This window comes from Aulonocara sp. 'chitande type north' Nkhata Bay, linkage group LG18 (genome assembly GCF_057382095.1).
Source record: "Aulonocara sp. 'chitande type north' Nkhata Bay isolate Kocher_YH1m ecotype deep benthic linkage group LG18, A_spYH_male_GT1.1, whole genome shotgun sequence".
Lineage (NCBI taxonomy): Eukaryota > Metazoa > Chordata > Actinopteri > Cichliformes > Cichlidae > Aulonocara > Aulonocara sp. 'chitande type north' Nkhata Bay.
In genome coordinates this window covers 698388-725654 of record NC_141361.1, presented here as the reverse complement: position 1 = coordinate 725654, position 27267 = coordinate 698388, and the positions used below count along the sequence as shown (strand labels likewise).

General features: G+C 49.5%; 1 protein-coding gene across 3 annotated transcripts; it reads left to right on the top strand.

Annotated features, from left to right (window-relative positions):
* The first annotated feature begins 1030 nt into the window (after window positions 1–1030).
* On the top strand, window positions 1031–27267 carry pex5lb (peroxisomal biogenesis factor 5-like b). Of its 3 annotated transcripts, none has more exons than XM_086271744.1 (13): window positions 1032–1296; window positions 15215–15329; window positions 16430–16645; window positions 17575–17695; window positions 17978–18065; window positions 18558–18656; window positions 20632–20751; window positions 21960–22103; window positions 23233–23303; window positions 23395–23607; window positions 23688–23853; window positions 23945–24102; window positions 24188–27267. In XM_086271744.1, the coding sequence occupies exons 1-13, from the start codon at window positions 1282–1284 to the stop codon at window positions 24384–24386; spliced, it is 1725 nt and encodes a 574-aa protein (XP_086127870.1). In that variant the 5' UTR covers window positions 1032–1281; the 3' UTR covers window positions 24387–27267. The 3 variants fall into 3 exon arrangements, with proteins under 3 accessions (XP_086127871.1, XP_086127870.1, XP_086127872.1); XM_086271746.1 differs by lacking the exon at window positions 1032–1296 and adding an exon at window positions 12745–12768; XM_086271745.1 differs by lacking the exon at window positions 16430–16645 and having other exon boundaries at window positions 1031–1296.

The window sequence follows — 27267 nt, the reverse complement described above, 5'->3', positions numbered from 1 at the left end:
TTCACTAGGTGACAGACTTGACGTGAGCACAGAATGGAAATGTGGACACCCAGGCTGGGATCTTCAGGGAAAGGTGAGACGAGGCAGCCGTCTATGAGCAGATCTCCAGTCTGCTGAGTGAAACATGCATTCGTGTTGCAAAGCGACACAGTGAAACATGTAGCGCTTGAACTTCAGGTGCGTGGCTCAAGCCGGGACGCTGTCATCCTGAAGGCAGAAGCTGGAAAATATCCAGGAAACATCCTCTTCATCATAACTGAATCTAATGATCCATCTTTGATCCTGAGAGCCTCTGTGATCCAGGCTGCTCGGCATCCACACAAACCTTTGCAGGACCGAAGGCTTTTGATTATTTCATAAAAACTATCACAAACAACAGCTGTGAGCTGCGTGGTGATCATATCAAAGGAAATATTCTGACACCGAGGGCTGGACGTTGGCATCACACGCAGGTACAAAGGAGACCTTTATCTGCTCTCACCTGTGCTGAGCAGACACCTGTCCTACATGCTGATATGAGCCCTGAAAGTTTACCCAGAATGCACTTTGTGTGTGAAGCTTCATGCAGGGAATTATGACAACCAGATCAAACATCCAGGGTCCTGCTCCTCTGCGTCACACAGCCATAGGTCCAACACTCCCACACTCACAGATGTTCAGTCTCTTGGAGTGGATGTAAAACTGATCTGAGTTCAGTTTCTAACAGAGCCTGTAACCGTGGGACACACCAAAGAGATTAGGTGTGTTTTAGTTTGGACATAGAGCACAGACCGATCTCTGACAGCTTACCCTCCAAATTATCTGCTTTTTCAACCAAAGGTCTGACACTTTGAATTCAATGCCTAAAAATCTTTATTTGCAAAGTGCTTTTCACAGAAAAAACTAAAATAACATAAATAAAAGTGCCGAAATGTGTGGTTTCCATTAATTTGGTAGTAATTCAACAGAAAGCCCGTTTAAATAATGAAGTTTAAAGCTGTGACTTTTATTGTGAAAGCGCTGACAGGAAGAGGCTGTGTTTCGCCGGTGTGCTTTGACCTCGGAGCTGTTCGGAGCGGCTCGGCTCTGCTCGCTCCACCTTCGTCCCTCCCCTGGCCGGAGCGGAGTGAGATGCGTCCCGGAGCCTGAGGCGTTCGGACGAGTCAGAGCCGGACGCGGAGCTTTCAGGCGGGGAGCCTCCGGAGAGACACCGCGCCGTCTGTCGCACTGAAACCGGGTGTAGGTGCACTGCTGGCGGCTTCGCCTCCAGCTGCCTGCCGCTGAAAGCTGCAGGACTGAGACATGTACCAGGTCCAGGTGAGCTCATACCTGAGTTTTTATGTTTCTGGAGGGCTTAAAGAAATGACTCTGTGTTGTTGTCCCCACACCATCATCATCATCATCATCATCATTCTTATGTCTGCTGAGTTTTCATCTGCATAAATAAAGGATGTAAAAGTCCCTGCATAAAACTGACTGACTGCAGCTTCTGCTGTGACAGATATTTCCGCGTTTTACATTTGCAGATCAGCCTGCTTCCTGTGTTTAGAAAGTGAACATCAGCACTTTTATTGATCACTTTCTTCCATTTTTAATGGAACAGCTTAATGCTGCACCTGACATTATTATAACCTGCGATGTGTTCCTGAATGATCTGGACCTCTGATGTTTCCTCTTTGCTCCATAAGATCTGAGAACAGAATCCACGGTTATTCACTGCTCCACAGAAAACATCGTCTTCCTTCGTTTGTTAAACGTCTCAAAGCGTTCAGGTTTAATATGAACGTTACATATGAGATTACAGCTTCACAGCTGAAATATGAAACTGACCTCAGTCCCAGAGTTGAACCTGTCAGGGTGTGAAAGTTTCTTTAGTGTTCTATTAAGATTAAAAAGAGTCCTGTAAACCATCGCTGTGACTAATCAGGCAAAGTTCAGCTGCTGACGACCGCCTCCGTCATTCTTCTAACCTGGTGAAGCTTTTCGTCGTGTAGCGTGTCTAAATGTCGTTTTAGTGGAGTCACTGTTGTGAGCAGCAGAGGAGGCATGAGACCTGTGTTTGTGTTTGTTGTCACTGGATCAGCATCAGGAGCACACCAGGCTGGAGTGTTTTTGATCCACTCAGCAGCAAACAGAAGTGAAGTCCTGACCTTCCTCTTTGTGTCATCATAAAAACTCCAGCAGCGACTGTCAGAGACATTTCAGGCTGTGGTGCTTTAACAGCACTGACCGGGTTCTCCATGTTCCTGTGTGGGTTCTCTCTGGGTTCCTCCTAACAACACAAAGGCAGATTAAGTGTTTGGATGTTAGGTTATCTGTTCAGCTGGGAGAGGATCCAGCCACCCTGAACCGGATAAAAAGAAGAAGATGAACGGATGGATGGATGGATATTTGGTTGGTTGGATGGATGGATGCATGGATGGATGGTTGGTTGGTTGAACAGATGGATGGACAGATGGATGGACGGTAGAGCAGGGCGATATGGCCAAAAATATTTATCACGATATATATTTGAAAATTTGCGATAACGATATAACTGACGATATAATTGATGCGAGACAAAATACAACTCCACAACATTACTAGCGCAAAAAGACAACCTTCCATTTATTTTCACTTAAACAAGAAGCTGGTTTTTATGTACATTAAAGCTTTATAAAAATGTAACAGTGCAAATGCAAATTCCTTGCTGAAAGTTAAACCAAAAGGCATTTCCAGTAGAAATGGGCTGACATATCCTGAGCATAACCATGTATAATATCCACTGAAGTTAAAAAGAGCTGCTTTGCAACATTAACCTGCAGTGTGCCAAATAAAAAAGTCAAATATGTATTTTTCGGACCATAAGGTGCACGGGATTATAAGGCACATTAAGCGAAACAAAGCAGTCAGATAAATCAAACTTTATTAAACTCATTCTTCTTGCTTCCTCCACTTCTGTACCATTGATTCATTAATGTTGATTTCTCTGCAGCTGCTCTATTCCCATGTTGTTGCAGTATACTAATGACTAACCTCGTATTGTGGATGGATTATCTCAGTTGTTCTGACTGAAGTTTGGTCCGTTTACAGCATCCTGCTATGCGATTGCATTTGTCTCCAACCATGAGGAACCTTCACGTTAACTTTTATGGAGTGGAAAAAGTGTTAGTGTTCATCCTCCAGCTTCACTGTTTATGTTATGCTAACATAGCTGCGTCGCTAGCGATCACGTAGCACATCATTATATACCAGCTAGCCCAACTTCAGTAACCCTACAAACGTCACTGCTGTTTAGTTTCCTGTCTTCATTTATGTTGGACGTGATAGCAGAGCTGTACGTTTGAATGCTTCAGAAATCTCTCAGTCAGAACATGCTATATCAGGCTACATTTCACTGTGTGTTATACTTGTATAACTATGCATGTGACAAATAAAGAACCTTGAACCTTAGGTAACTAGCGAAACTAGCGAGCTAACTTCCGCTAGCTTCCTGCTAGCTTCTAACTCCGTTAAATGTAATAAATTTTGTTTTCATGGATGCCTGGAAGTTAAACTTCATAGTTACACCTGGTAAAGCAGCAATGCTGATCATTTTATTAAAGATGAAAGAATTTAGACAGTTTTTAACTCTAAGTGATGCTGCAGTGTTGTTTGACCTGAACGATACGGAGTTTAGGACCCAGATTACTCCCAGCTTTAAGAGCATCTTAGTCCGACAATAACGACAATAACCACGCCGCTTGCATGTTCTGCAAAAAAAATGTGCTTTGTTGTGTATCTGACGGACAAACACCAAACCAGTTCCACATCACTGAAGTTGCACCATTTTTACAAACCAATTCTGGTTCATCTGTTTCACTCAACAATCGGCCATGTGCGTATGAAAACAAAGGCAGTGCGCATGCGCGTTTTACTCATATTCTATCGCGATATTTCATTTTCCTATCGTTGCCTAACATTATACCGGTATTACCGTGAACGGTATAATATGGCCCAGCCCTAGTGGACGGTTGGTTGGTTGAACAGATGGCTGGATTAGAGCTGGGCGATATATCGAGTTTTTAAAAAATATCGATATATTTTTATACGAGATATAAGATGTGACAATATCCTTTATATCGATATAGTCTATGTTACATTATAATTATACTTGCGGAGCCGCAAGTTTGCCTCTCTTTCGTCCACTTTCGTCTTTACGCAACGTTACTCGGCCTCGCCTCTCCTTCACTGAACACAACTCCCCCTCCTCCCCCATCGCTTCACCTGCAGGAAGCGACAAGATGGACACGGCAAATCTCCGTTAACGAGTTACTGCGCATCGCCCCGTGCGTGGGGCTGGACGGCGTCAACGTGTTAGCTAGCTAACCACGCTAACGAGCTAACCACGCTAACGCCATGCAGCCCAGAGGTGCTGCACGGACTAAAATCCTTTCATTTTCTCAAAAGTTGACAGCGCGCCTTATGTATGAATTCTGGTTGTGCTTGATGGCCGCGAACCGATTTTATGTGGAACACAGCGCTCAGCAATCTGTCCAAAAATGTTTTATTACGACTTTGGTAAGCTACGGTGCTGCACCGCTTGATGGATTGTCAGAGCATTACGGCTGAGCCTCGCGGAGTGATACTTACTGTGCTTCAACGTAATATTACCTTACTGTGTATAAGGACCATAAATGGCACCAAGAGACGTGGTTGCGAAGCGGATTACAAACTCCAGGCTGTCAGTCACGCAGTACAAGTTGGGAACAGAGCAGCTGTGAAATCTGTCTTTGTTATTGTGCTCGTCTTTTAGTTTACATTTTGACTGCACATTTGTGAGCTTTTTGTTATGCACAAAAACAACATTGTTTTCTTTTATTTATGGAGCATTATTATTTAATAAATGCTCATAATTTATTTTTGAGTAAATTTTATGTACATCTGCTCTATGTTATGTTAATAAAAGTGCCTGTGTGACATCTGGGACACAGTTTTGACTAAGAACTCTCTTTTTGTTCTTACTTTATGGCTTTAAAAAAATATATCGAGATATATATCTTATATCGCCATCCAGCTAAAAAATATCGAGATATGAATTTTGGGTCATATCGCCCAGCCCTAGGCTGGATGGATGGTTGGTTGAATGGATGGATGGATGAATGGTCGGATGGATAGGTGAAAGGTTGGATGGATGATCGGTTGGATGAATTGATGGACCGTTGGATGGACGGTTGGTTGGATGGATGGACGGTAGGATAGATGGTTGGTTGAATGGATGAATGGATGGATGGATAGTTGGATGGACGGACAGATGGATGGATGGTTGGTTGAACAGATGGATGGATAGATGGTTGGTTGAATGGATGAATGGATGGATAGATGGATGACCGGTTGGATGAATTGATGGACGGTTGGATGGATGGACGGTTGGATAGATGGTTGGTTGAATGGATGGATGGATAGATGGACAGATGGATGGATGGATGGATAGTTGGATGGATGACCAGATGGATGGACGGACAGATGGATGGATGGTTGGTTGAATGGATGGATTAACGGTTGGATGGATGGACAGATGGATGGATGGACGGTTGGATAGATGGTTGGTTGAATGGATGAATGGATAGATGGATGAATGGATGGATGGATAGTTGGATGGATGACCAGATGGATGGACGGACAGATGGATGGATGGTTGGTTGAATGGATGAATGGATGGATGGATGGATGGATAGATGGATGAACGGTTGGATGGATGGACAGATGGATGGATGGATAGGTGAAAGATTGGATGGATGACCGGTTGGATGAATTGATGGACGGTTGGATGGATGGACAGATGGATGGATGTACGGTTGGATAGATGGTTGGTTGAATGGATGAATGGATGGATGGATAGATGGACAGATGGATGGACGGTTGGATGGATGGATGGATGGATGGATGGATGGATGGATGGATGGATAGTTGGATGGATGACCAGATGGATGGTTGGTTGAATGGATGAATGGATGGATGGATGGATGGATGGACAGATGGACAGATGGATGGACGGTTGGATGGATGGATGGATGGATGGATGGATGGATAGTTGGATGGATGACCAGATGGATGGATGGTTGGTTGAATGGATGGATGGATGGATGGATGGATGGATAGATGGATGGATGGATAGATGGATGAACGGTTGGATGGATGGACGAACGGTTGGATGGGTGGACAGATGGATGGATGGATGGATGGATGGATGGATAGATGGATGAACGGTTGGATGGATAGATGGATGAACGGTTGGATGGGTGGACAGATGGATGGATGGATGGATGGATGGATGGATGGATGGATGGATGGATAGGTGAACGGTTGGATGGATGACCGGTTGGATGAATTGATGGACGGTTGGTTGGATGGATGTCCATCTGTGCTGGCAGATGGGCCTTCTGAGGGCTGTGGTTTGGGTTTTCAGTTCTGGTCAGCGACCGTGATGTGAAATGCTGAATGAATGACACGTTTCAGCACAAGGAGAAAAAGTTTGTGGGAGAAATATTTTTACTTGACAATCAGGCAGCATTTGCTGTGAACAAAGCATCACATGTAAAAAGAGTAAAAAAGGAAGTGGGGTGTTGAAAATCAGATATTGTGATCATAAGAGGTGCTGGACTGGTCTCTCCGATGCTTCTGCAGAGAAATGTTTTTGTTGCTCAAATGTCTGTGAATCAGAAAGTGGTGGAAGTGGATGTCACAGCTCAGCATTCAGAGTCAAATGAATGAAATGCGTCTGCGGGATCAGAGGAGCTCTGAGAGGATCCAGTTGAGGGAGGGTTCAGCATCTGCCCAGAGCACCCCCTGGACCATTTCATGTCCTGACCCCGGGGCAGAGCTGGGACTCACCTGCTGGAGGATGTCTGGGCTTCTGTGCTCAGACTGCGGCCTGCAGAACTGTGGGAATCTGCCTGTGATGCTCCTGCAGGGACTGAAACAATGTGCAGGTTGTCATCGGTGGAGGGTCGTAAAGCTGCCGCAGAGCAGGCAGATTTATGATTTAATCACTGCACTGTGACAAACCGCCGCTCTCGCTGCTCCATCATCATTTCCAAACAGCTTCAGCTCCACGTGTAGAGCTCTGGCCACCCCAGAGGTTTCTCTCACTTCCAGTTCCTCCTGTGAAACTCCGTCTTTAAAGACAGAATCAGGACACTTTTTCATCACAGAAGCACCAATAAGTTAATATTTAAATAATGTTTTTAACGTAGGGAAAAAAAGTCCTTCAAACACCAGCAAATAGACTGATCCCGGAGGGGGCGATCAGCAGAGAAACAGGCAGACAATACAATTCAATAAAATGCTGAGCTGCACAGAAAATCATTTCCTTACGTTTCACAGGTCGATGCTCAGCTTCCTGACTCATAATCACACTTCAGTTGTTTGGATTATACACGCTGACACATTTTAGCATTTTTATTTCATTATTTTTCATCTGACTGACTAGCAGAAAATTCGCTTTCATTTTGAAAGGGCAGCCGCTGCCATCCCCGGGCCGTCTCCGGCCGTCCTGCAGCTGGTGGTCCTGGTTCTGCTCTGAAGCTGAGAGCTCCAGGGTCGGTCTAACAAGAACCTGCAGCAGGTGGAGAACTGGGTCACGTGAGGCTACGCAGAGCTCAGCCTGCAGAGTGAGGACGAGGAGACGGAGTTGGTGCCCGGTTGAGGGCTCTCCTCCCCACAAACGTCCCCACCCAGTGTTTCTCTCCCTGTCATTGAACACTGTGAGTGAGTATCTGCCCCTCCTCTGTGGAGGAGTGTGAACATCTCGGGAGGGCGCTCGGCTGGAGAAAGGGCACGTCCGCCCTCATTACCAGTGTGAATGTGAGGAAGGAGAGAATCAAAGAGCATCACAGAGAGCTTCCCAGGGCTCCACTTCCACAGTGAAGACTGCTCAGAAGGACCTAACGGACCGTACTATGCAAACATCTGGAGCATTGCTTTATATGTTGCAGGGAAAATGGGCAATTAGTGCAACGAGTCATTGAAATGTGTGCAAACAGACATGGAAGCACGGTATATCAGGCAACAAGAGAGACCACAAGTCTCAGATTTGGGCTGAGCTTCGTCCTGCAGCTCAGTGAGAGCTCTCCGAGCTGAAAGGATCCTTCATTAACACTGAAGTAGAGTTTTAGGTCTCACACTTCTGCTTTTGCTCCATTTCAACCAGCTTTCAAACATGGAGTAAGCGAGCTCAGCGACTGTATGATGCTGCCGCCATGTTTCTCCACCTGTGGTGCATTCAGGGTCGTGTGGTCTCATACGTTTGTTCATTAACTTCGGTGAAAGGGAAGCTTCAGCAGTGCTGCTGCAGGAAGTGTTCAGCCTGATCCCAGTGACAAACACACATGCACACAGCCTCCTGGGAGATTGTGGTTTTCGGTCCACTGAGCAGAGTGGCGTGCTGCAGATGTGAGGCGGAGTTTACGAGGTCATGTCTCAGGTGTTCGTGATTCCTCTGAATCGACTTCACCTGTGCACACTGAGCGAGACAGAAGCAAACAGCTGGGACGCAGTTAAACACTAGAAATATCTGACGCCTCAGTGACCGCCCAGTCTTCAGGGGCGGGGTCAGAGTGTTTTGGAAAAGACCAAACGAGGCCAGTAAAGTTTCAGTGGTCATCAGCAGCACCTGTGAGTCCGTCTGAGGACGAGGGGTTTTCCACCCACCTGTCAGAACTACCATGTGTGTTTATGTCAAAGGTGTCTGGCTGGTGCTAGCAGACTGCCTGTCCTGGCAATTCGTGGCAAATATGAAAGATCAAAGCGATTTTACACTGAAGATGGTGGGGCAGCGGTGTGTTTGAGAGCATTGCCGTTGTTTACACCCAGACTCTTTGTTGCCCTGAGCTCGAGCGCGTTTGCAGGCTGCCGCTCGGCGTCCTCTGCTGTAGTTACAGTACGGCTGGAGCTGGGAGAGCCACGGGGGGAAACTCATCCAAGATTAATTAGCAGCAGCGCTGCGGGAGGATCTGAATCTCTCTGGGGTCAGCTCACGTCCTTGGCACAGTTTCCCCACCACGCCTGAACCTGCGCTTTATTTACTGAGCGACACTAAAGGCATCACCCCTCCACCTCCCCCAGCATCCGCCCGTCTGACAGCAGACTTCTGTTTATGTGATCAGCTGTTACAGCCGCTTCATGGCCCATGTTTCATAAAAAAAACACGCAAAGTGTGATGGAGGGCAGCTCTCAGACTCCCCGTGACTAATAGGTACTGCAGTATCAGCAGAGTACTGCAGTAGTCTGGCTGCACACTGAGGATGTGCTGCAGCAGCACTGATGGAGGACTGTTTGCTCAGCACAACAGCAGGTTATTTATAGTCTGACAGCATCTCCACAACACACACACAGAGTGAGGGAGAGAGAACAGAGAGATGGAGACAGATACGTTCTCAGTTTCTACTGTGTGTCTTCTATTTTTACAGTAGAATCACAGTAGAACCATGTAGTCCGGCTGACATCCTTCCTGGTTGAATAATCTGATCACTGATGCTCTCTGAACTACTCTTTTGAGTCATCATGGATTTACTCCTCAGTAAAAAGTTACCCATTACTTTAGTTGCTCCGCTGCTCTGTCAGCTCTTGGAGAGCAGGAACTGTCCCACTGATGCAGGATGACATCACAAAAACTGTCCAATCACTGTGTAACGCTTGAAATGTGTCCTTATCTCAAGTACCTTTAGAGCGCGGCGTGAGGCTGCCCTACACCTGAGTCTGGAGTCAGAGCGTCCACTCACGTAAACATGACCTCAGAGTGATGTCATATATGTTGGAGCCACCTCTGAACGCGGCGTGCCCCTCGGTCACTCGCTGTAGCGTGATGTCTGTGTTAAGCGAGTCATCCATTAATGATGGTGGTGGTGGGGCGCTGCTGCTTTCGGCCTCCATCACGGCTCTAATAATAAAACTGCAGATGATGTTTTATTGATTACAGCTGCCGAGTTCACAGAGGCGCGTTTCGCTCTCAGCTCGCCTTCCTCTGCCCGCTGGCGCTCGTCACGACTCGCCATTCCTCCCTCTGAACGGCAGCAGGTGAACCAGCTCACCTGTCGTACCTGAGCTGCAGGTTCCTCAGGGCCGGGTCAGAGTTTTAGTGGATCGGACCTTATCGCGGTTCTCGTGCCTGAATTATATTTATTCACAGATGTATTTTGCTGAGGTTAGTCCAGGTTTCAGGGAGCTGGATGTCTTTGGATGTCTGTTACGTTTCCATTTACGCCCGATGTTACTGCCCATGTGCAGTAGAGTGATGGTCAGAGAGAGCTGAGCTTAGCTGTCTTCAGCAGCTAAAGCCTCTTTGGGGGGAAACTCCCACTGGGTTTAAATCTGGGACTCTCCGCCATCTGACCTTAGAACTGAAGAAGCTTCTCGGATGAGAGGTGAAACATCTTCGAGCAACTTAAAGAAGTCCAGACGCTTTTCTTCGCAAGCTCCTTTGACATCACAGAGCCATCTCGTTTACGTATGACTTCCCTCTGCAGAATAAAACAGAATGGCTCTCGTTTGGCCCTGGGCGAAGGCCGTCGCACTTTTCTCCTCTCCCTTATCTTCCCTGCTTAGTTCTTGTGTCCTTGTCTCGTCTCGTGTGTATTACTTTCCCTGAACACTCTCTCACAGTCTGTTTCTAAAACCTAAAGAGAATTATGGATTTGATCAACTGGTCTCTGAATGCTATTGACACCCTTTAACGAGAAGTCTGGGCTCGGGAGAGCTCGAGTGCCCTGGAGGGACTTTCCCTGCCGGATACATGATGGACGGGTGGCAGACATGGAGGATCGTGTGCTTGGCGGGACTGTCGATCGAGGATGCTGAAGATATCTACCTGTGGTCTCAAGGCTGGAGCCGAACAACAACACCCTGATAACGACTGTGTTTAGACTGTTCTTCCCATTCCATGCAAGGCCACCTGGGTTGGCTGGAAGACTGTTTACTGAGCCTGGCGGGGCGAAGGACACTGTGTCAGCTGAACTCTGGACACGCACACACACACTGATACACACTCGTCCCCCCTCCTCTTCCAAACGCCTTCGATGCTTGTTGCCTCCTGGGAACACGGCGGATCTGAGCCCGCACTGGAATGGTAGCACTGGTCAGGATGGCTGCTGTGCTGCTTCGGATGACTCCTCACTAGGGCCGCCACAAACGATTATTGTGATAGTCGACTAATCAGATCATCATCCATTGGACGTGAAACTACAGCTTATTGCACCAGCAGCATCTGCTCTTATAGAACTATCATTAGCTTACAGCTTTAAGCTTTTAAGGTGCTAACTAAAAATAAAGACAAGATGATAGTTTATTACATTTTAATGAAATTTGCAGATTGTTTCGGTGAAGTTTAATAAACTCCTTGCTATCTAAAATATAACAGGACACCGGAGTATATTCTCCAGCATCTCACACTTCTGATGATCAGCTGTCTGCTTGACGTTTATTCAGCTGTGTAAAAACTTTAATCTCAGCCAAACCGATTTACTCAGGAACAAATAAAATACTAAAAAAGCCAAACAATAACATTTTAAGTTATCTAAGTGACTCATATATCATGTTTAACCTGAGTAGCGAAAGACGGCGGTGGGTTTGAAAACGATTTGCCGGGAGTCCGGTGTTCTCACGGCGCTAGTGACCTAGCCCCCGGCTAGCTATCGAGCTAGTGGGTAACAGACGTCTCCGAAAACGTCGGAGCGCTTTTGAAAATATGTGGTGTCCTGATAAACTGAGCAGATATTTGAGGTTTACACAGCTACATTCTCGCCTGAACATATGTTAAACGTTTATTTTGTGACCCAGAAAGAATAATAAGAGTAATATTAAAACTAACTAGCTGCCGCCATTGTTGGAAACTGAGCTGGGCTGCGCTATGAATTCTGGGACACAGCTTCTTCTTCGTGGATTAACAGCAGCTGGCATCCTTGTACATGCAGTGCTGCCATCTTCTGTTTCAGTCCATTATTACACTCTTAAATCCTGCCACTTATTCCTGCGTCTTTTGGGATCTTACAAAGCTTCAAACGGCGCGTCGACTATTAAATCAGTCGTCGACGAGTCTGATAGTCGACGTAATCGTGGCAGCCCTACTCCTCACCCCCCACCCGACCCTGTGGCTGGTCACGTGCTCCATAATGTTGTGCTGTGGACATTTATGTGCTTTCTGTGCAGAGGAGTTTTTTGTTTCCTGTTCTTGTGCTGTCCTCCCAGGAGCCCAGCATGAGTAGAGGTCTCTTTTTTTCCTCTTGTACTTTCCCATCGTTGTGTATATTTCAGTGTTTTTCTGTAATGTTACCGATCTCCGACCTGTGTCCGCATGTGATGTCTGTGTTGTGTGTGTAGGGTTGGGGGGGGGGCCCATTTCACTGCAGGGCAACCTGCACGTGGCGAATAAAGCCTTGATTGATTGATTGATTGATTGATTGATTGATTGATTGTTCTAGAAATTCTTCAGATAAACTTTAATGTGAATTATTTACGGACCTGCTGCGAGCGGCAGAAAGATCGGGTACAGGTGGACAGCGTGCACAGATGAGAGCTCTGGTGAGTCTCCTCGTTTTCAGCTTCAGATCAGAAACGTCCTCGTCGCCACTGAGCCGGACGGAAAAGCTGCCAGCGTGAAACCTGAAGCCTTTCTGCACAGACTGACACAACATCACGACTCGCCGCCTCTGGCTCCGCCCATCACGGCGACCCTGCCCGTCTGCCTGTCGTAGGGGAAAAGGTTGTTGCTGAAGGAGCTTCCTGGTAAAAAAGACATCCTCTGAAGGGAACCCCTTCCTCCCCGTGATGACCAAGGTTGGCATGACCACCGTAGTTGTTTGTTCCCCCTCGCAGCTCGACATTTAGTTCCTGCTCACAGCAAGCAGGTCAAAGGTCAGCGCGTTTACTGCTCTGCTGAAACATTTCTTTGTGCATCACGGTCCCGCCGCCGCTGTCAGACTTCTCAGGTTTAGTCTGAGTGAACAACCGTCTTATTCCCGTCTGCAGAGTACGCAGTTTTCAGTGTGATCATGTCACCGACCTTTGACCCTCCGCTCTGCTGCAGCTGCCGTTACTGTGCTCCGCTCAGAGAGAAACTTCATCGCTGCCAGCTGCCGCACCTTCACACAGCCGCGGCGCTGCGATTCCCCGCGCTGTCCCCGGCTTTTAAACGCAGCACCAAAGTCATTTAGCTCTGACCGCTCTCCTCTTTCCTCCTCGTCGACACTTTTACCGGATGCTCACTGTAACCCTAAGCCCACTGAAAAATGATCTGAATATCATCTGTCAGCGACAGGAAAACAGAACAGTGTCGTCGGTGTGTTTGTTGTGTCAGATGAACTCTGAGGATGAGCTGAAAGACCTCACCAGGTCGGAAAAGGAGACCTCGTCCTTCGTCCTGGGCACAGAGTCGGATCCCTGCTGGAGTTCGGGAGAGTTTTCTGTTCCAGACACGGCAGTGAGGATTCACCGAGGTCATCGAAACCTTTAAAACTAAAGCAGCAGGATGAACATGTGCAGGAAGCTGGGAAGATTCGTGACTCACACAACTGTGAGACCGATTCATCCCCGATGACAAAGGAACGCCCTGAAACAGCAAACGCCTCCTTGGCCATTCTTCCTGCGACGTGGTCAGGAAGTCATCCAGCGACGTTACGGTTTTAAGCATCGCTCTGTGTCACATCCAGACTTTTCCCTCCACTTTTCCTGGTTCAGCTGATAAAACTCTGAAGCTGTTTTATCTCTGGATTATCCTCCCATCTCATTCTGGATTTATGATCTCGGATATGTTTCCTGATCCGTGCTGTTTCATATCCTTTTTCCTTTGGGCTTTTATTCTGAAGCGATCAGTTCACAGTGAATCTGCGCGGTGCTGCTCGCCTCTTCATGGGATTAAACATGTGGCGCACACAGCGCTGTGGATTAGGATTAGGAAGGCACATAAAATAATCTGTGATCTGGCATCAGACTGGGATTTAACACTTCCCAGAATGCTTGAGAGCTGGCAGGCAGCAGAGCGGCCTGTTGGGCACATCTGTCCACCGGTGTTTTCAAAGGAGCTTGCAAAGAAAAGCGTCTGGACTTCTTTAAGTTGCTTGAAGACGTTTCATCCGAGAAGCTTCTTCAGTTCTAAGGTCAACTGGCCGAGAGTCCCACTGGGTTTAAATCTGGGACTCTCCACCATTTGACCTTTGAACTGAAGAAGCTTCTCGGATGAAACGTCTTCAGGAAACTTAAAGAAGTCCAGACGCTTTTCTTTGCAAGCTCCTTTGACTACGATGACCTGGATGACTGAGAACCTTCACAGACACATCCACCGGTGTTTCCACACCAGCTGGCTCCTCTGCAGGTGTAACAGAGCCCGGTCAGAGCCGGGAGCGCACCGCGCCCACGGATTGCGCCTGCGGTGCAGAACGCGGCGCCTCATTTGCTGCTCGAGCGGTGCTGAAGGTTTGCTGTGACACAGGCATGTGCTCCATCACACGGTTGGTGTTTTGCAGGCCGTTTTCAGCCTCTCCTGCTCCCTCAGCAGCGGCTCGGATGAACGAGACATTCACCGGTGAAATCAGCGGCAGCTGTGATTCATTTGTGTGTCTGAGTCGTGCCGCTGTGAGGAGGCTCCGCTCAGACACCAGCGTGTGGAGGCGACGTGTTTGTGCCTCATTCAGACACATTCATTACCTTTGGACCAGTTATCTCATCATCCTTTCATAATGTGACAGGCTCGCTCTGCCGCGCCGGCTTCCTGCAATCACTGCAGGGCCCTAAAAGCTGCTCCGCCTCCTCCGCTCCATCCTGTCACCTGACTGAGCCGTCCTTTTAAAAGCAGCCGGCGTAGATTTCTGCTTCATGTTTTAGCTTCACTTTCACAGGTCCTGACAGAGTGTAACCATAGCTGATGGTGTCAAACGTGACCTCTGACCTCTGGACACGAAGCCACCCAGAGACATGCAGAGTCCTACGTAGCAGCGAACTCATCTTTAGTTGTTAAGAGTCTCTGTCTCTCCTCCACAGCGTGTCTTTATCCTGTCCTTCTCCAGCAGATGGCCCCGCCCCTCGCTGAGCCTGGTTCTTCCTGTTCAAAGGGAGTTTTTCCTTCCCACTGTCACCAAAGCACTTGCTCATGGGGGTCATATGATTGTTGGGTTTCTCTGCATTGTTGTGGAGTCTTTACCTTACAGTATGTGCCTTGGGGTGGGGGGTTATTGTGTTATTGCGTCTCCTCGGCGGTCTGCTCTAACCCGTTGTTTCTGCCCTCCAGCTGGTCGGGGAGCAGCAGGAGAGCCGGCCCCTACTGAGCCCCTCCATCGATGACTTCCTGTCGGAGACCCGGAGCGACACCCCCTCCGCCCGACCGCTCACCTCCAACACAGCAGGTAGACTCCCGCTAATTACCACCTCCTCCCGTCCTTCCCCTCCCCTCGTCTTCCACAGCTCAGCGGGGCTCCACCTCCTCCTCCACCTCCTCCTCCTGCTCAGTGTGAGGATTCTTTTTCAGCCCTCGTGCAGGAGAAACGAGGGGAAACATTATTGATCCATTTCTGTTTTATTTAATTTGCTAAACATGACTGAGCTGTGAGAAGAAACCTCCTCCTCTAACCTCCCCTCATTCTGATCTCCTCTCTTTTCTTGCACTCTAACTTTCCGCCCTTGGCCGTCCTCCTTCCTCCTCTGTGAACCATCTGTCACCTCCGACTCAGCAGGTACACCGGCCATTAATTAGCACCTCTGACCTCCTCTGTCCTCCTGTCTGCTCTGTCCTCCTCCTCACATTAAACTCAGGCTGCTGTGCTGCTTCTTTCTGTATTTACATAAAAACTGTCGACGTGTCAGGAGGAGGAAGAGGAGCCCCGCTGAGCTGTGGAAGACGAGGGGAGGGGAAGGACGGGAGGAGGTGGTGTGGCTGAAATTCTATCTGATCCGAGCCTGGGCTCCGGGCTGCAGGGAGACGCTCAGAGGTCACAGAGTCACGCGTTCTGTTATTGGTCGTGGATCAATTCAAACTTTATTCGTCTTTGAGCGCGGTGACAAGAACACGTCTGAGCGCTGCTGTAACCCTCCTCTAACACCGCTGAAGGCTCGATGGTTAAACTCACTGATGAGGGTGGGTGGACACGGACGCCTCCTCACAGCCACCTCCTCCAGCTCGTGGACGCCGTGATGAACGAACGCTGCAGGTCGGCCAGAGCGTCTCAGTCCCAGCTGGTCGTGCGTGTAGGAGGCGCCCTGTCCTAACCGAGCTCGTCGGCCTCCGAGGCTGAGCCGAGGCAGTAAATCTGTTTTAAATAACCTCGAAACTGTGATGCTGTGAGTACTCGGAGTACTCTGAGTACTGTGAGTACTCTGAGCACTAATCTTCTGACTTCTGAGTTAAATATTGTTATTGTCTGTTATCCACACCAAAGTGAAGGGCCGACCGCTCTCACAGACACTGAGCCTGTCGGGGTAACGAGTCCACCTCTCCCGCTGTCTGCAGTTCTGTCCACAGCTCTGGATCTGGTGGACCTCAGCGAGCTGGGGGAGAGCAGCGGGGGGAGCAACAAGGAGCGGAGGAGGAGCCCTCTGAGGAAGAAGGGCAGCTCGAAGAGTCCGCGACGCCGAGCCAAACCCGAGGAGACGGAGCTGATCCAGGTGCAGGTGGAACACCTGCCCGCTAGTCCCAGAACACCTGAGAGGATCTCCCTGGACTCAGGTGAGTCTCAGAGAGCAGCCTGAACCCGACGCCATCATCATCATCAGTTTTTATCACGTGACAGCGAGGAGGCGAGCGGCTGAGTCTCTGTGTTCGTGGATCTAAAAGGCGAGACAAGGCCAGCGAGCAGGGTCTGTGTTCAGTTCTCAGGTGATCCGCTCACCTTGATTAGCAGGTGAGGCAGCAGACTGACCCCGCCTCCTTCAGACCACAGTCACATGACCAAAGACGGTTTCAATCTCTCAACCCGAGCTTCACTGAGTTTGATCCCTGTGGAGGGATTGTGCGTCTTCTAGAGACGCCCCGGGAGAAAAGCCGATTACAACATGTAGTCATATTTATTACTGAAAGTGCACGCCGTCATCCACAGCTGCAGCAACATCTGGCCCAGAGACGCTCAAACCTGCAGCTCAGCCTGAGAGCAGGAGGAGCAGGAGCTGTGAACGATGGGAAAGTGTCTTCATCATAAATTCATCGTCGTAAATAAGCCCGAGCATGAAATGACGCGGCTTGTTCCAGCACGTGTGAGCTGCTGCCTCCTGAGGACTGAACGCCGTCTCGCCACGCTGGACCTGTCAGACCTCAAAGCTCGCAGCGTGAGCCTTTCTTTGCCCTCAGGCAACGAATAAATCAGCTAAAAGTGTGGCTCTGCCCCACGTCTGCTATAAAGCCATCTATCAATACACTCAGGCCTTCATCACTTTGGTTCTCACTGCTTCATTTCATTAAAAGCTTTAAACTCACCGAGTCGTGAGGAGCAGCATCTTTAATCGCAGCTTTTACTGTGATGAGTTCCCACTTCCTGTTTACACCCAGCTGCACTTCCCATGTTGTGTTTTTACTGGCTGAAGCTTGTCTCATCTTCATTACTGATAAACACACACACCAGGAATAATAATGGGACCTCAGGTATGTTGTTGTGTTTGCAGTCAGCCTGTCGTCTCCTCTGGAGAAATGGGAGGAGGTGAACCTGGACGTGGAGGACGGCGGGCGCAGGAGGAGATACGAGAAGAGATGCACCTCCCATCACTCGTCCAGTGAACTGCTGTGGTAACGTAGCTCTGCATGACCCCGGCTCAGAATGACCTCACACTGGGCTCGTCCTCTGTCTCAAACTCGCAGTTTTAGCTCCGCCCACTTTGAACCAGCTTCCTGCACAAACAGAACATCTGAGTTTCTAAACTTGGGATCACCATAAAAGGGTATCTGTACTCTCTGGCATCACACAGGTCCGAGAGTAGAAAGGTGGAGGCGGAGCTTCTGGCTCACCTGAAGACACTGACAAAATTAGGACCAGCAGGTCCCCTTTAACACTGTGCTGTTCTCCTTCAGGTCGGCAGAGTTTAAAACCGACCCGCTGACCAAGAACAGCTTCAACATCCACAGCTTCGACGACCTCGACTTCATTTCTTCAACGCAGGTCAGCCACTGCTCATGCTGCAAATACTACTGCAGTACTGCATCTGCTCACCCGTGTGCGAGTACACACTGCGGGTGCTGCTCTGGAGACCCTGGTGTGGGTTTGAGTCACGGTGAGTTTGGCTGCTGCAGCTCAGCCTCGCGCTCGCCTCATCGTGACCTTTGAACCACGGCACGATGTTAGCGAGTGCTCTGACTGAGAGGTGAGTGCCAAAAGTGACTGAGATCAGGCCCGGTGTGTCTGCCATCTGTAGTGACAGTGTGCAGTTCAGGCAGCCTGGGAGAAACGAGTGCAGACCGCTGGAGGTTAGCCGAGGAGCATCAGATGCAGCTGTGACTTTGTCCCAGTCACTTTGTTTTCCTTCACACTGACCTGCTGCTGTGTGTGCACGTGTGTACGTGCACGTGTGTGTGTGTGTGTGTGTGTGTGTGTGTGTGTGTGTGTGTGTGTGTGTGTGTGTGTGTGTGTGTGTGTGTGTGTGTGGGCTTTCAGGACTGCGGGGCGTCCCGGCAGCGCAGACGGACTCGCTCTCTGCTGCTCAGGAACGAGTCTCTGGAGGACGAGTTTGTCCGGGCGAAAGCTGCTGTGGAGGTAAGAACACGCTAACACGGGCGTCCTCGGCTGTATCCCAATCCAGGGTCTGCAGCCTTAAAGGCCGCATTTTAAGGCCGATTACGTCACAGCGACGCGCCGAAGGCTGTCCCAATTCAAAGGCTGCTCGAAATGCAGCCCTCAAATGTGTCCTTCATTCCCCTGAATTTTAAGGATGTGGCAGTGTAGACTTCGTGGCCCAACATATCCCAGAATGCATAGCGCGGCGGTGGGTGTGGATAATTTTGCCAAAAAAAAACGGAAGATGAGGGGCGGCCGAAGAGTAAACTTTAAGTAAGTACTGAATATTATGTCACTTATTTATGTGCAAATGTTTAATAACGAAGAACATTAAACATTGCTGTTGGCCACATGTCGGCAAAGTCATGTGACATCAGTGACGTTTGTACTAACTTGGTTTTAAAGCCTTTACTTTGAAATATACGCCGTTCAATAGCTGAGCTTAATCTCACAGAGAATGATCAAATATCATGTAGAAACAAACAAATGAACAAAATATTTTCTCCTTCATTTCTGTCAAACACAGCTGTATGACACGTTTCCAGCTGTTAGTATCATGGTTGCTAGGCAACCTGGGCAGCGCAACGGAGGCTAGACCGTCCCATCTCACAAGCCTCGCACTTCCGGCCTTAGCGGTCTTTGAGTACGCGGCCCTTGAGGATCGTTGAGGCTGCAGACCCTGAATTGGGACACAGCCCTCGTCACACTGATGTCACGAACGAACGCTCCTCACGCCGAGCCCCGCCTCCTCGCTCCCCCGTCTCCTCGCTCTGAGTCTCGTCTGTGACATACTGACAGGAGGAAACTCTCGTCTTCTTGTCTTGCCGCTCAGAGTCAGCTGATGCTCAGAAACAGATGGCGTGTACTTCCTGTCACCTGAGCGTCCGCAGGTGTTCTCAGATCAGTTTTGCTGTGAGGTCTCTGCGATTCACCTGCAGCTTCATCAGTTGTGTTTCAGTCGAGCGTGAGGATGATGATGATTTATCGTTTTATTAACATCGATGTCGCTGACGCCGAGTCTGACAGCGTGCAGCTGAGTGCAGGTAACGCGGTGAAAACCCGCACGTGACGTGAAAGCGTGACTCTTCTTCGCCCGGCCGGTGTCCTCCTGCAGGACGTTCTGCCTGCTGCGCTGCCTCCTCTCTGAAGCTGATTGGCTCTGACAGCACTGATATTCACGGCTGGTCCAGTAACCAGACGCGCCGCTTTCATATTCATGGCAGACGAGTGTTTAATGATGGACGGCGTCCTGATCCAGTATTTATACGGCGCTGCACATTTAAACTGTGACCTTTCACGTGTGCATAAATCCCACCGCTGCCCTGCACACATTACTGTTCCCGGCCATACTGCAGCGTGCAGGAAACAACACTGGATATTTATTTTAAAGACGTGTGGCAGCACAGACCAGGTCCTCATGTCTGAGTGAAAAACTAGTTCATGCATTTATTACTTCCAGGCTGGACGACTGTAATTCATTATTATCAGGAAGTCCTAAAAACTCCCTGAAAAGCCTTCAGCTGATCCAAAATGCTGCAGCAAGAGTCCTGACAGGGACTAGAAAGAGAGAGCAGATTTCTCCTGTTTTGGCTTCCTGTTAAATCCAGAATTAAAATCCTGCTCCTCACATACAAGGTGAGGCAAACCGACCGAGTCCCTGTTTAGAGGGTGAAGCTGTGGGTTCGCTGCTCTGCAGTCCTGTCGTCACAAACTGCGAGGTCACAGATACGAGCGGCAGAGAGGAGCGTCCTCTGCAGGTGGCCCGGCTGTCGGAGTAGAGCTCCTGCTGCTCCTCCCCATTGAAAGGAGTCAGCTGCGTCAAAAGCCTAAAAGAGAAAGGAGGTGGGCGAGGAGGTCTGAGCCTCTGTGCTCTGCGTGAGCCGGGCGTGGGTACGCCATGGCGGTCTGAGCTGTTTACCTTTCAGCATCTGTCTGTCTACTTCCTGTCTGACAGTCGGACACAGAGTTCTGGGACAAGATGCAGGCTGAGTGGGAGGAGCTCGCTCGGAGGAACTGGCTGGAGGACTCCGAGGACCAGCAGCCGGTCCCGCCCACTGTCTCACCTGCAGAGAAGGTGAGCTCAGAACAAGCCTCCAGATAGAAACACACACACACACAGTCGTGTTTTCATATCTCAGTGAGGACATCTCATTGACATAATGCTTTCCCAGCTGCTTACCCAAACCTAACCATAACCTAACTGTAACCCTGACACATTTCGTCCCCATTAGGGCTGTTGGTCCCCACAGGTATAGTAACATGCCAAATTGTGGTCCCCACAAAGATATGTAAATGTGGCATACACACACAGACAATCTGGAAAAACAGGAAAAATCCCAGAATTCCAGAAAGCACTGAGTGAAAGTTGGATTCACACAAACCAACGTTTGAGACGAACGAGCGTGAGCTGTCAGTGTCTCCGCAGCAGCTCGGTGAATACTGCAGACGTGTGCGTGACGACATTTCAGATTCCTCCAGTCTTACTCTGAGCAGATCGAGTCTGTGACACCGGAGGTGACCCGAGGGGGGACGAGCAAAAAGGCAGCAGACGTCTGCGCCGTGTTCATGTGTGTGAGCAGATGTTTGGTAGCGTGTTAGCGTCACCTCCACGCCGCCATGATGTAACACCTGAGCAGAGAAGGGATTAGAGCGGGATTACCGAGGCGCCCACAGCTGATCTGAAGCCAGCTGCAGATTAAAGCGGCCAAACATCCAGCGCAGCAGTAATCTGACATTATTAATGACTGCCCCAGTGCATGCTGGGAAAATGTTTTCAATAAAAAGATGGGCAGGAAGGTGAAATGTCAGCGCACACATGTTAACACGCAGAGAGGCGGGAAAGGGTGGAGCCTGTGAAGCATTACAGAAAGGTCTATTAGTCATTATTCATAACTCACCTGTTAAAACGCCACCGCAGAGTTTACTGTAACACTGTGTGTGTGTGTGTGTGTGTGTCTGTGTGTGTGTGTGTGTGTCTGTGTGTGTCTGTGTGTGTCTGTGTGTGTGTGTCTGTGTGTGTGTGTGTGTGTGTGTGTGTGTCTGTATGTGTGTGTGTGTGTGTGTGTCTGTGTGTGTGTCTGTGTCTGTGTGTCTCTGTGTGTATGTGTGTGTGTGTGTGTGTGTGTCTGTGTGTGTCTGTATGTGTGTGTCTGTGTGTGTCTGTGTGTGTGTGTCTGTGTGTCTCTGTATGTGTGTGTCTGTGTGTGTGTGTGTCTGTGTGTGTGTGTGTGTCTGTGTGTGTGTGTGTGTGTCTCTGTGTGTATGTGTGTGTGTGCGCTGCAGGGTTACTATTTCAACACCAACAACCCGTACAGAGACTGGCCCAACGTCTTCGCCGAGGCTCAGGAGAAAGCTCGGGAGGGAGACCTGAACACTGCCGTGCTGCTGCTGGAGGCCGCCATCCTGCAGGACCCGCAGGACTCAGAGGTGATGCGACGCGCCCAGCTGTTCATCGTTTCACTGTGTCTGGTCTGCAACAGCAAGCCATCCGTGAATGATGTTTCATCTGCACGCAGAAACATCTGCACGCAGATGTGACGATGGGAGTCTCATCCTGTGCTCTCAGAGTCAACAGCTGATCACAGCTTGTTTTATTTGGACGTGAGAGAGCGTAGACACGATGAAGACGATGAAGGTCAAACTGAGGATTGTTTAAACGCCACAGTGTTGTTGCAACCTCGTCCATCCCTTTATCACCTCAGTGTGCCGTCTTCCGATGTCAGGATCTCAGATTCATCCAGATAATTTGACACATCGAATTAAATTCACTTCTGTTTATGTAGAGCTAAATCCTACCAACAGTCTGCTCAAGGCTTTTTATGTAACTCCAGAGAAACACTCCACCCCTATGAGCCAGCGCTATGGCAACAGTGGGCAGAAAAACTCCCTTTTAACAGGAAGAAACACGACCGGGGGGAGTTGAGATGAAAGTTATCATGTGACATATGAAACGTTGTGCTGGCCAGTTCTGTTTGTAACACCAAGCACGTGTTGGTGACGCGTGCTCATGGCCTGCAGTCTGCCACGCCCACATTTCACTGCATCAGGAAGAGAAAGGGGCGGAGAAGTCTGCACCGGCAAAGAGACAAATTAGGAGAAGTTCAGTGACGGAAACAATCGTGTCCAAAGAGGAAGCCAGAAAAGGCACGCCTTTCCACTGAGTTACCATGGTGATGACGATGTTAAAATAAAGTGAAGGTGCTGAATATCGTTTTCCCCTCAGATACAGATTACAGTTACCAGCAGCTGGAAAACGTACATCACCACCATCAGGCTAAGCATCATCACACACACCCAGCACTACAAACACGCGTGAGCGCTGCGTGCGAACGCCTTCATCTTTGTGTCATGATGCATGGCACTGAAAGCGAGGAAAAAAACAGCGAGGCAGAGGTTTGTGGCGAGACCCAGCGGTCCCACAGAAGGCGGGGCCTAAACGGGCTGACCGGAGCCGCGTGACGTTTAGATGTCCAACCATTTTCAGCCAGGTCGTTTGTGCTCGGTCCAAATCAGAATCAGTGAGTTCTCACATTCCTCTTCTTCTTCACGTTTTCAGGCGTGGCAGCTTCTGGGTATGACTCAGGCTGACAACGAGAACGAGCAGGCCGCCATCGTGTCGCTGCAGAGGTCAGTCGCCTTCATGCTGGAGAGCTCTGCTTTATATTCAACCCTGACATGCTAACTGTTTGCTGGAGCTAATCTGCTTTACCTGCTGCAGGTGCCTGGAGCTCCGCCCCAACAACCTGCCGGCCCTCATGGCGCTCGCCGTCAGTTTCACTAACAGCGGCATGCAGCGGGAGGCCGGCGACGTGCTGCGCCGCTGGATCTGTCACAACCCGCGATATAAACACCTGGTCCAGGACAGCAGGAGTCCGCTACGGGGCTCCCCGGCCATGCCGTGCAGGAGCCCCCACGCCTCCACACCTGCCAGGTATGAAGTTCAGTCAGCTTGTTCTTGTAAAGTTCCAACTCCTCTGTGATTGGATGGAACCAAGCTGTGTGTGTGCGCAGGTGTGAGCTGCAGGACGTGCTGCTCCTCTTCCAGGAGGCGGCTCTGCTGAACCTGGACTGTGTGGATCCCGACCTGCAGACCGGGCTGGGAGTCCTCTTCAACCTGAGCTCGGACTTCGACAAGGCGGTGGAAGCTTTCAGTGCAGCGCTGTCTGTCAGGCCACAGGTAACACGCACGCAGACACACACACGTCAACATGGTGGCGGTCCTTTCATACGAGCAGTGACGCTGTCAGCGGCGGGGTTTCTCTCTGCAGGACTACCTGCTGTGGAACCGTCTGGGAGCCACGCTCGCCAACGGAAACCGCAGCGAGGAGGCGGTGGAGGCGTACACCAGAGCTCTGGAGCTGCAGCCCGGATTCATCCGCTCGCGGTACAACCTGGGAATCAGCTGCATCAACCTGGGAGCGCACAGGTAACCCTGGCACTGACCTCTGACCTCACACAGACCAGTCTTACTGCGGCGATGTAGTTGTATAACCCCGGTCCTGGTCCTGCAGGGAGGCGGTCAGTAACTTCCTCACGGCGCTGAACCAGCAGAGGCGGAGTCAGCGCTGCAGCCAGCAGCAGATGTCGGCTAACATCTGGGCCGCCTTGCGGATCGCCATCTCAATGATGGACCGCCCCGAGCTGTTCCAGGCCGCCAACATGGGCGACCTAGACCTGCTGATGAGGGCCTTCGACATGAGCGACGTCTGACGGCGAGTCATGGGAGGGCGGAGCCTTGCTCCCAGAGTCACGGGAGCTCGGTTGGATGCCCGGGTTGAAACCAGACAGTGAGGGAACGGCGCAGCCCTTTAGCTTCCTGTTTGTAGCTCTGCATTCTCAACGCCGTCTGCAGGTCGATCATCTTTTCACCTTTAACAAGAAGATTGAATTCAGCTCCTCCTCTTCCTCCTCGTCACCTGCGCTCACCTGCTGCTGATTTTCCTCTGCTCATCGGTCACTTCCTGATGGTCGACTTTAAACGTGATGTCGTGAGGGATGAAGAGGGGGAGGAAACTCTGGACTCGTGGACTTGTCAGAGCAGCTTTGCATGATTCACGACTCAAAATAATCCTTCTTTATCTGACACAAACGTTCTTTTCATGGCTGTCCTTCATGAAAAGAACGTTTGAACATCAGGTGGGCGGAGCTCATGTACTCGCAGCCAGAGATGTCCTCCTACATGCAGCATAGACGTTTCCACCGTGAGCACCTTTTTGAGCATTTTCGCCTTCGTGGTGTTTTGAAAGTGGGCGGCTCTGTTGTACTCATGGAAGCCCCGCCTCCATCCTCCACCACAGCCTGCTTCTCTGTCTCCTTCCTCTGTCAGCTGCTCTCCACAGCGAATCATCTTCCATCCCAGCACCCTCCAACCCTCTCCACTACGTCCATGAACCTCCTCTGAGCTCTTTCTCTTCTCTTCCCGCCTGAAGCTCCACCTTCCCGCTTCTGCACATGCTCAGACCAACTGAGCCATTGGTCTGATGGACTCACGTCTGATCCTGTCCATTCTGCTCACTCCCAGTGGACATCTGAACATCCCAGCAGGTGTCACTACCATCTTTAAACCTTCTCCTTCTGTCACCTGGCTCCGCCCACTCTGCCCCTCTCCTGCTTTGTATTAACGGGACCAGAATTTAGAAAATAAACTTTGTTTTTTAATGAAGCAGACGTGAAACCAGCGACTCATCGGGAAAGACTTCCCTGCGCTCATTTTCTCATGGACTTGTATACAGTCGCACACCAGAGTCGCCCCCTGCTGGTCACCCTGTCATGTCCAAACCCCAGAATCTCTTCAGTGGTCGTTCTCGCCTCTGTAGCTTTTCTATCGGCTCTGTTCACTTGCAGCACGTCTTTCAGCTCAGGTTATAAAAACTCACGATGTCCGTGGACATGAAGCTTAACACCAGGTCCTTTCCTAATGAGTAATCCAAACCACGGAGCTGCAGGAGTGAGGAGAAGCAGAACACGCCCACTTTAAGGCTTTTTCCTCCCATGTTTCTTCACCTTGTTACTTTTAACCCTTTAAAGCCATAAAACAGCAGCAGGGGTCTGTTAGAAACTCGCCTCTGTGTGTCACCCCCTGCAGGCAACAGCTGGTACTGCAGCAGCATTTATTTAAATCCAACCAAGAGGCCACCTTCACACCTGAGATCAGGTGTGGTGCTAAAGGTGAATAACAGAATTCATAACTCAGAATTCTGATGTTTTCCATGTGGTGATGATGAAGCAGCTGTATCAGGGCTAGCGCCACCTGCAGGAAGGGTTCGGGCATGTGTCAAATATTTTCCAAAGGAATTCAGGAGAAATATCTGTCGTCTTCAGGCGACTTTTGTTGTGATTTGGCGCTATATAAATACAACTGAATTGAATTAAAACGATTTGCTTTGGCAGTTGAAAAGTTAAACGCCTCGCCCCCTAAGTGACACAGCCGTCTGTCTTCACACAAAGGATGACCCTCAGCGAGCCGTACAGCTTCTTCCAGAACCAACGTCTGCTGGATCCCTACGAGTCCTCCCACCTGCTCACCTCCGACCTCGCCTCGTATCTGCTCCTTCCTCTGAAAGAGACAGAAAAGAAAAACACCCCTCTGCCTAGCCTTGATCATTTTCATCCTACCGCTGATTCCAATATCTAGTTCAGGACATTCTGTTCAGACTCTCCCAGAGAATATCTCTCTAACCCTGAAGTGTACGCATGCTGCAAAACCCTCCGTGCTCTACGTCTACGCCTCAATATTTCAAATCCAGTCATGGCGCTGGACGAAGCTTTTGACCCTCAAACACGGAGCGCCAACATGTTTATGAGCACATTTCCATTGTGTTTATAAAAAATAATAAAACAGCTTTATTTAATCGTTTTAAACCCTAACATGTCTCACTGATGCAGCGGCACTTCTGTGCATTAAGGTTTTTCACAAAACGACTGCAGCGGTTTCCCGCCTGGCCTGGAGGTGGCGCTCATCGTCCCGTCATATCTGCTGCTGTTCCTGTGTTTGCCTGTACGAGGCGCCTGTGATTGATTCCAAACATTAACACATTATAGTTTAAAACTGATGTTTGTATTATTGTTACAGTTTCTGTGTTTTATTCTGAAAAGTCGTGTTCATGCTCTGTCCCTTCCTTCCTGTCGCTGGTTCTCAGGTGAGTGTGAGAAAACGCGCAGCAGCTGATCCGGTTAAACGAAAGCTAAATCAAAGCAGCGTCCCCCGAGTCCTGGAGCGGTGAAGGCTTCCTGTCCTGTCCTTAGTTCGGGATGACTTCCTGTCTATGGTTCTTTTCAGATCAGCTGACAGGAGACCACAGCGCTTCTCATTCTGAGGGTTTTACTGTGTTCAAGTCAGGACGCCCAAGTAACAAAAGCAAAGAGCTCCAGAAAAGCAAACAGCCAGCGCGTTTTCATCCACAGCTTCCTGCTTCAGAGATTAACGGGAAGATTCACAAACTTCATCCACACGATGATGAGGAGTGTGAATCTTCGTCCTGCTGCTTCTCCTGAGTCCTGCTCGTCTTCACGTCTGTACGGTTCTGATGTAAATGACTGTACGGACAGTAATCACATGTAAACTGATGATATTAAACGGGTGACACAGAAA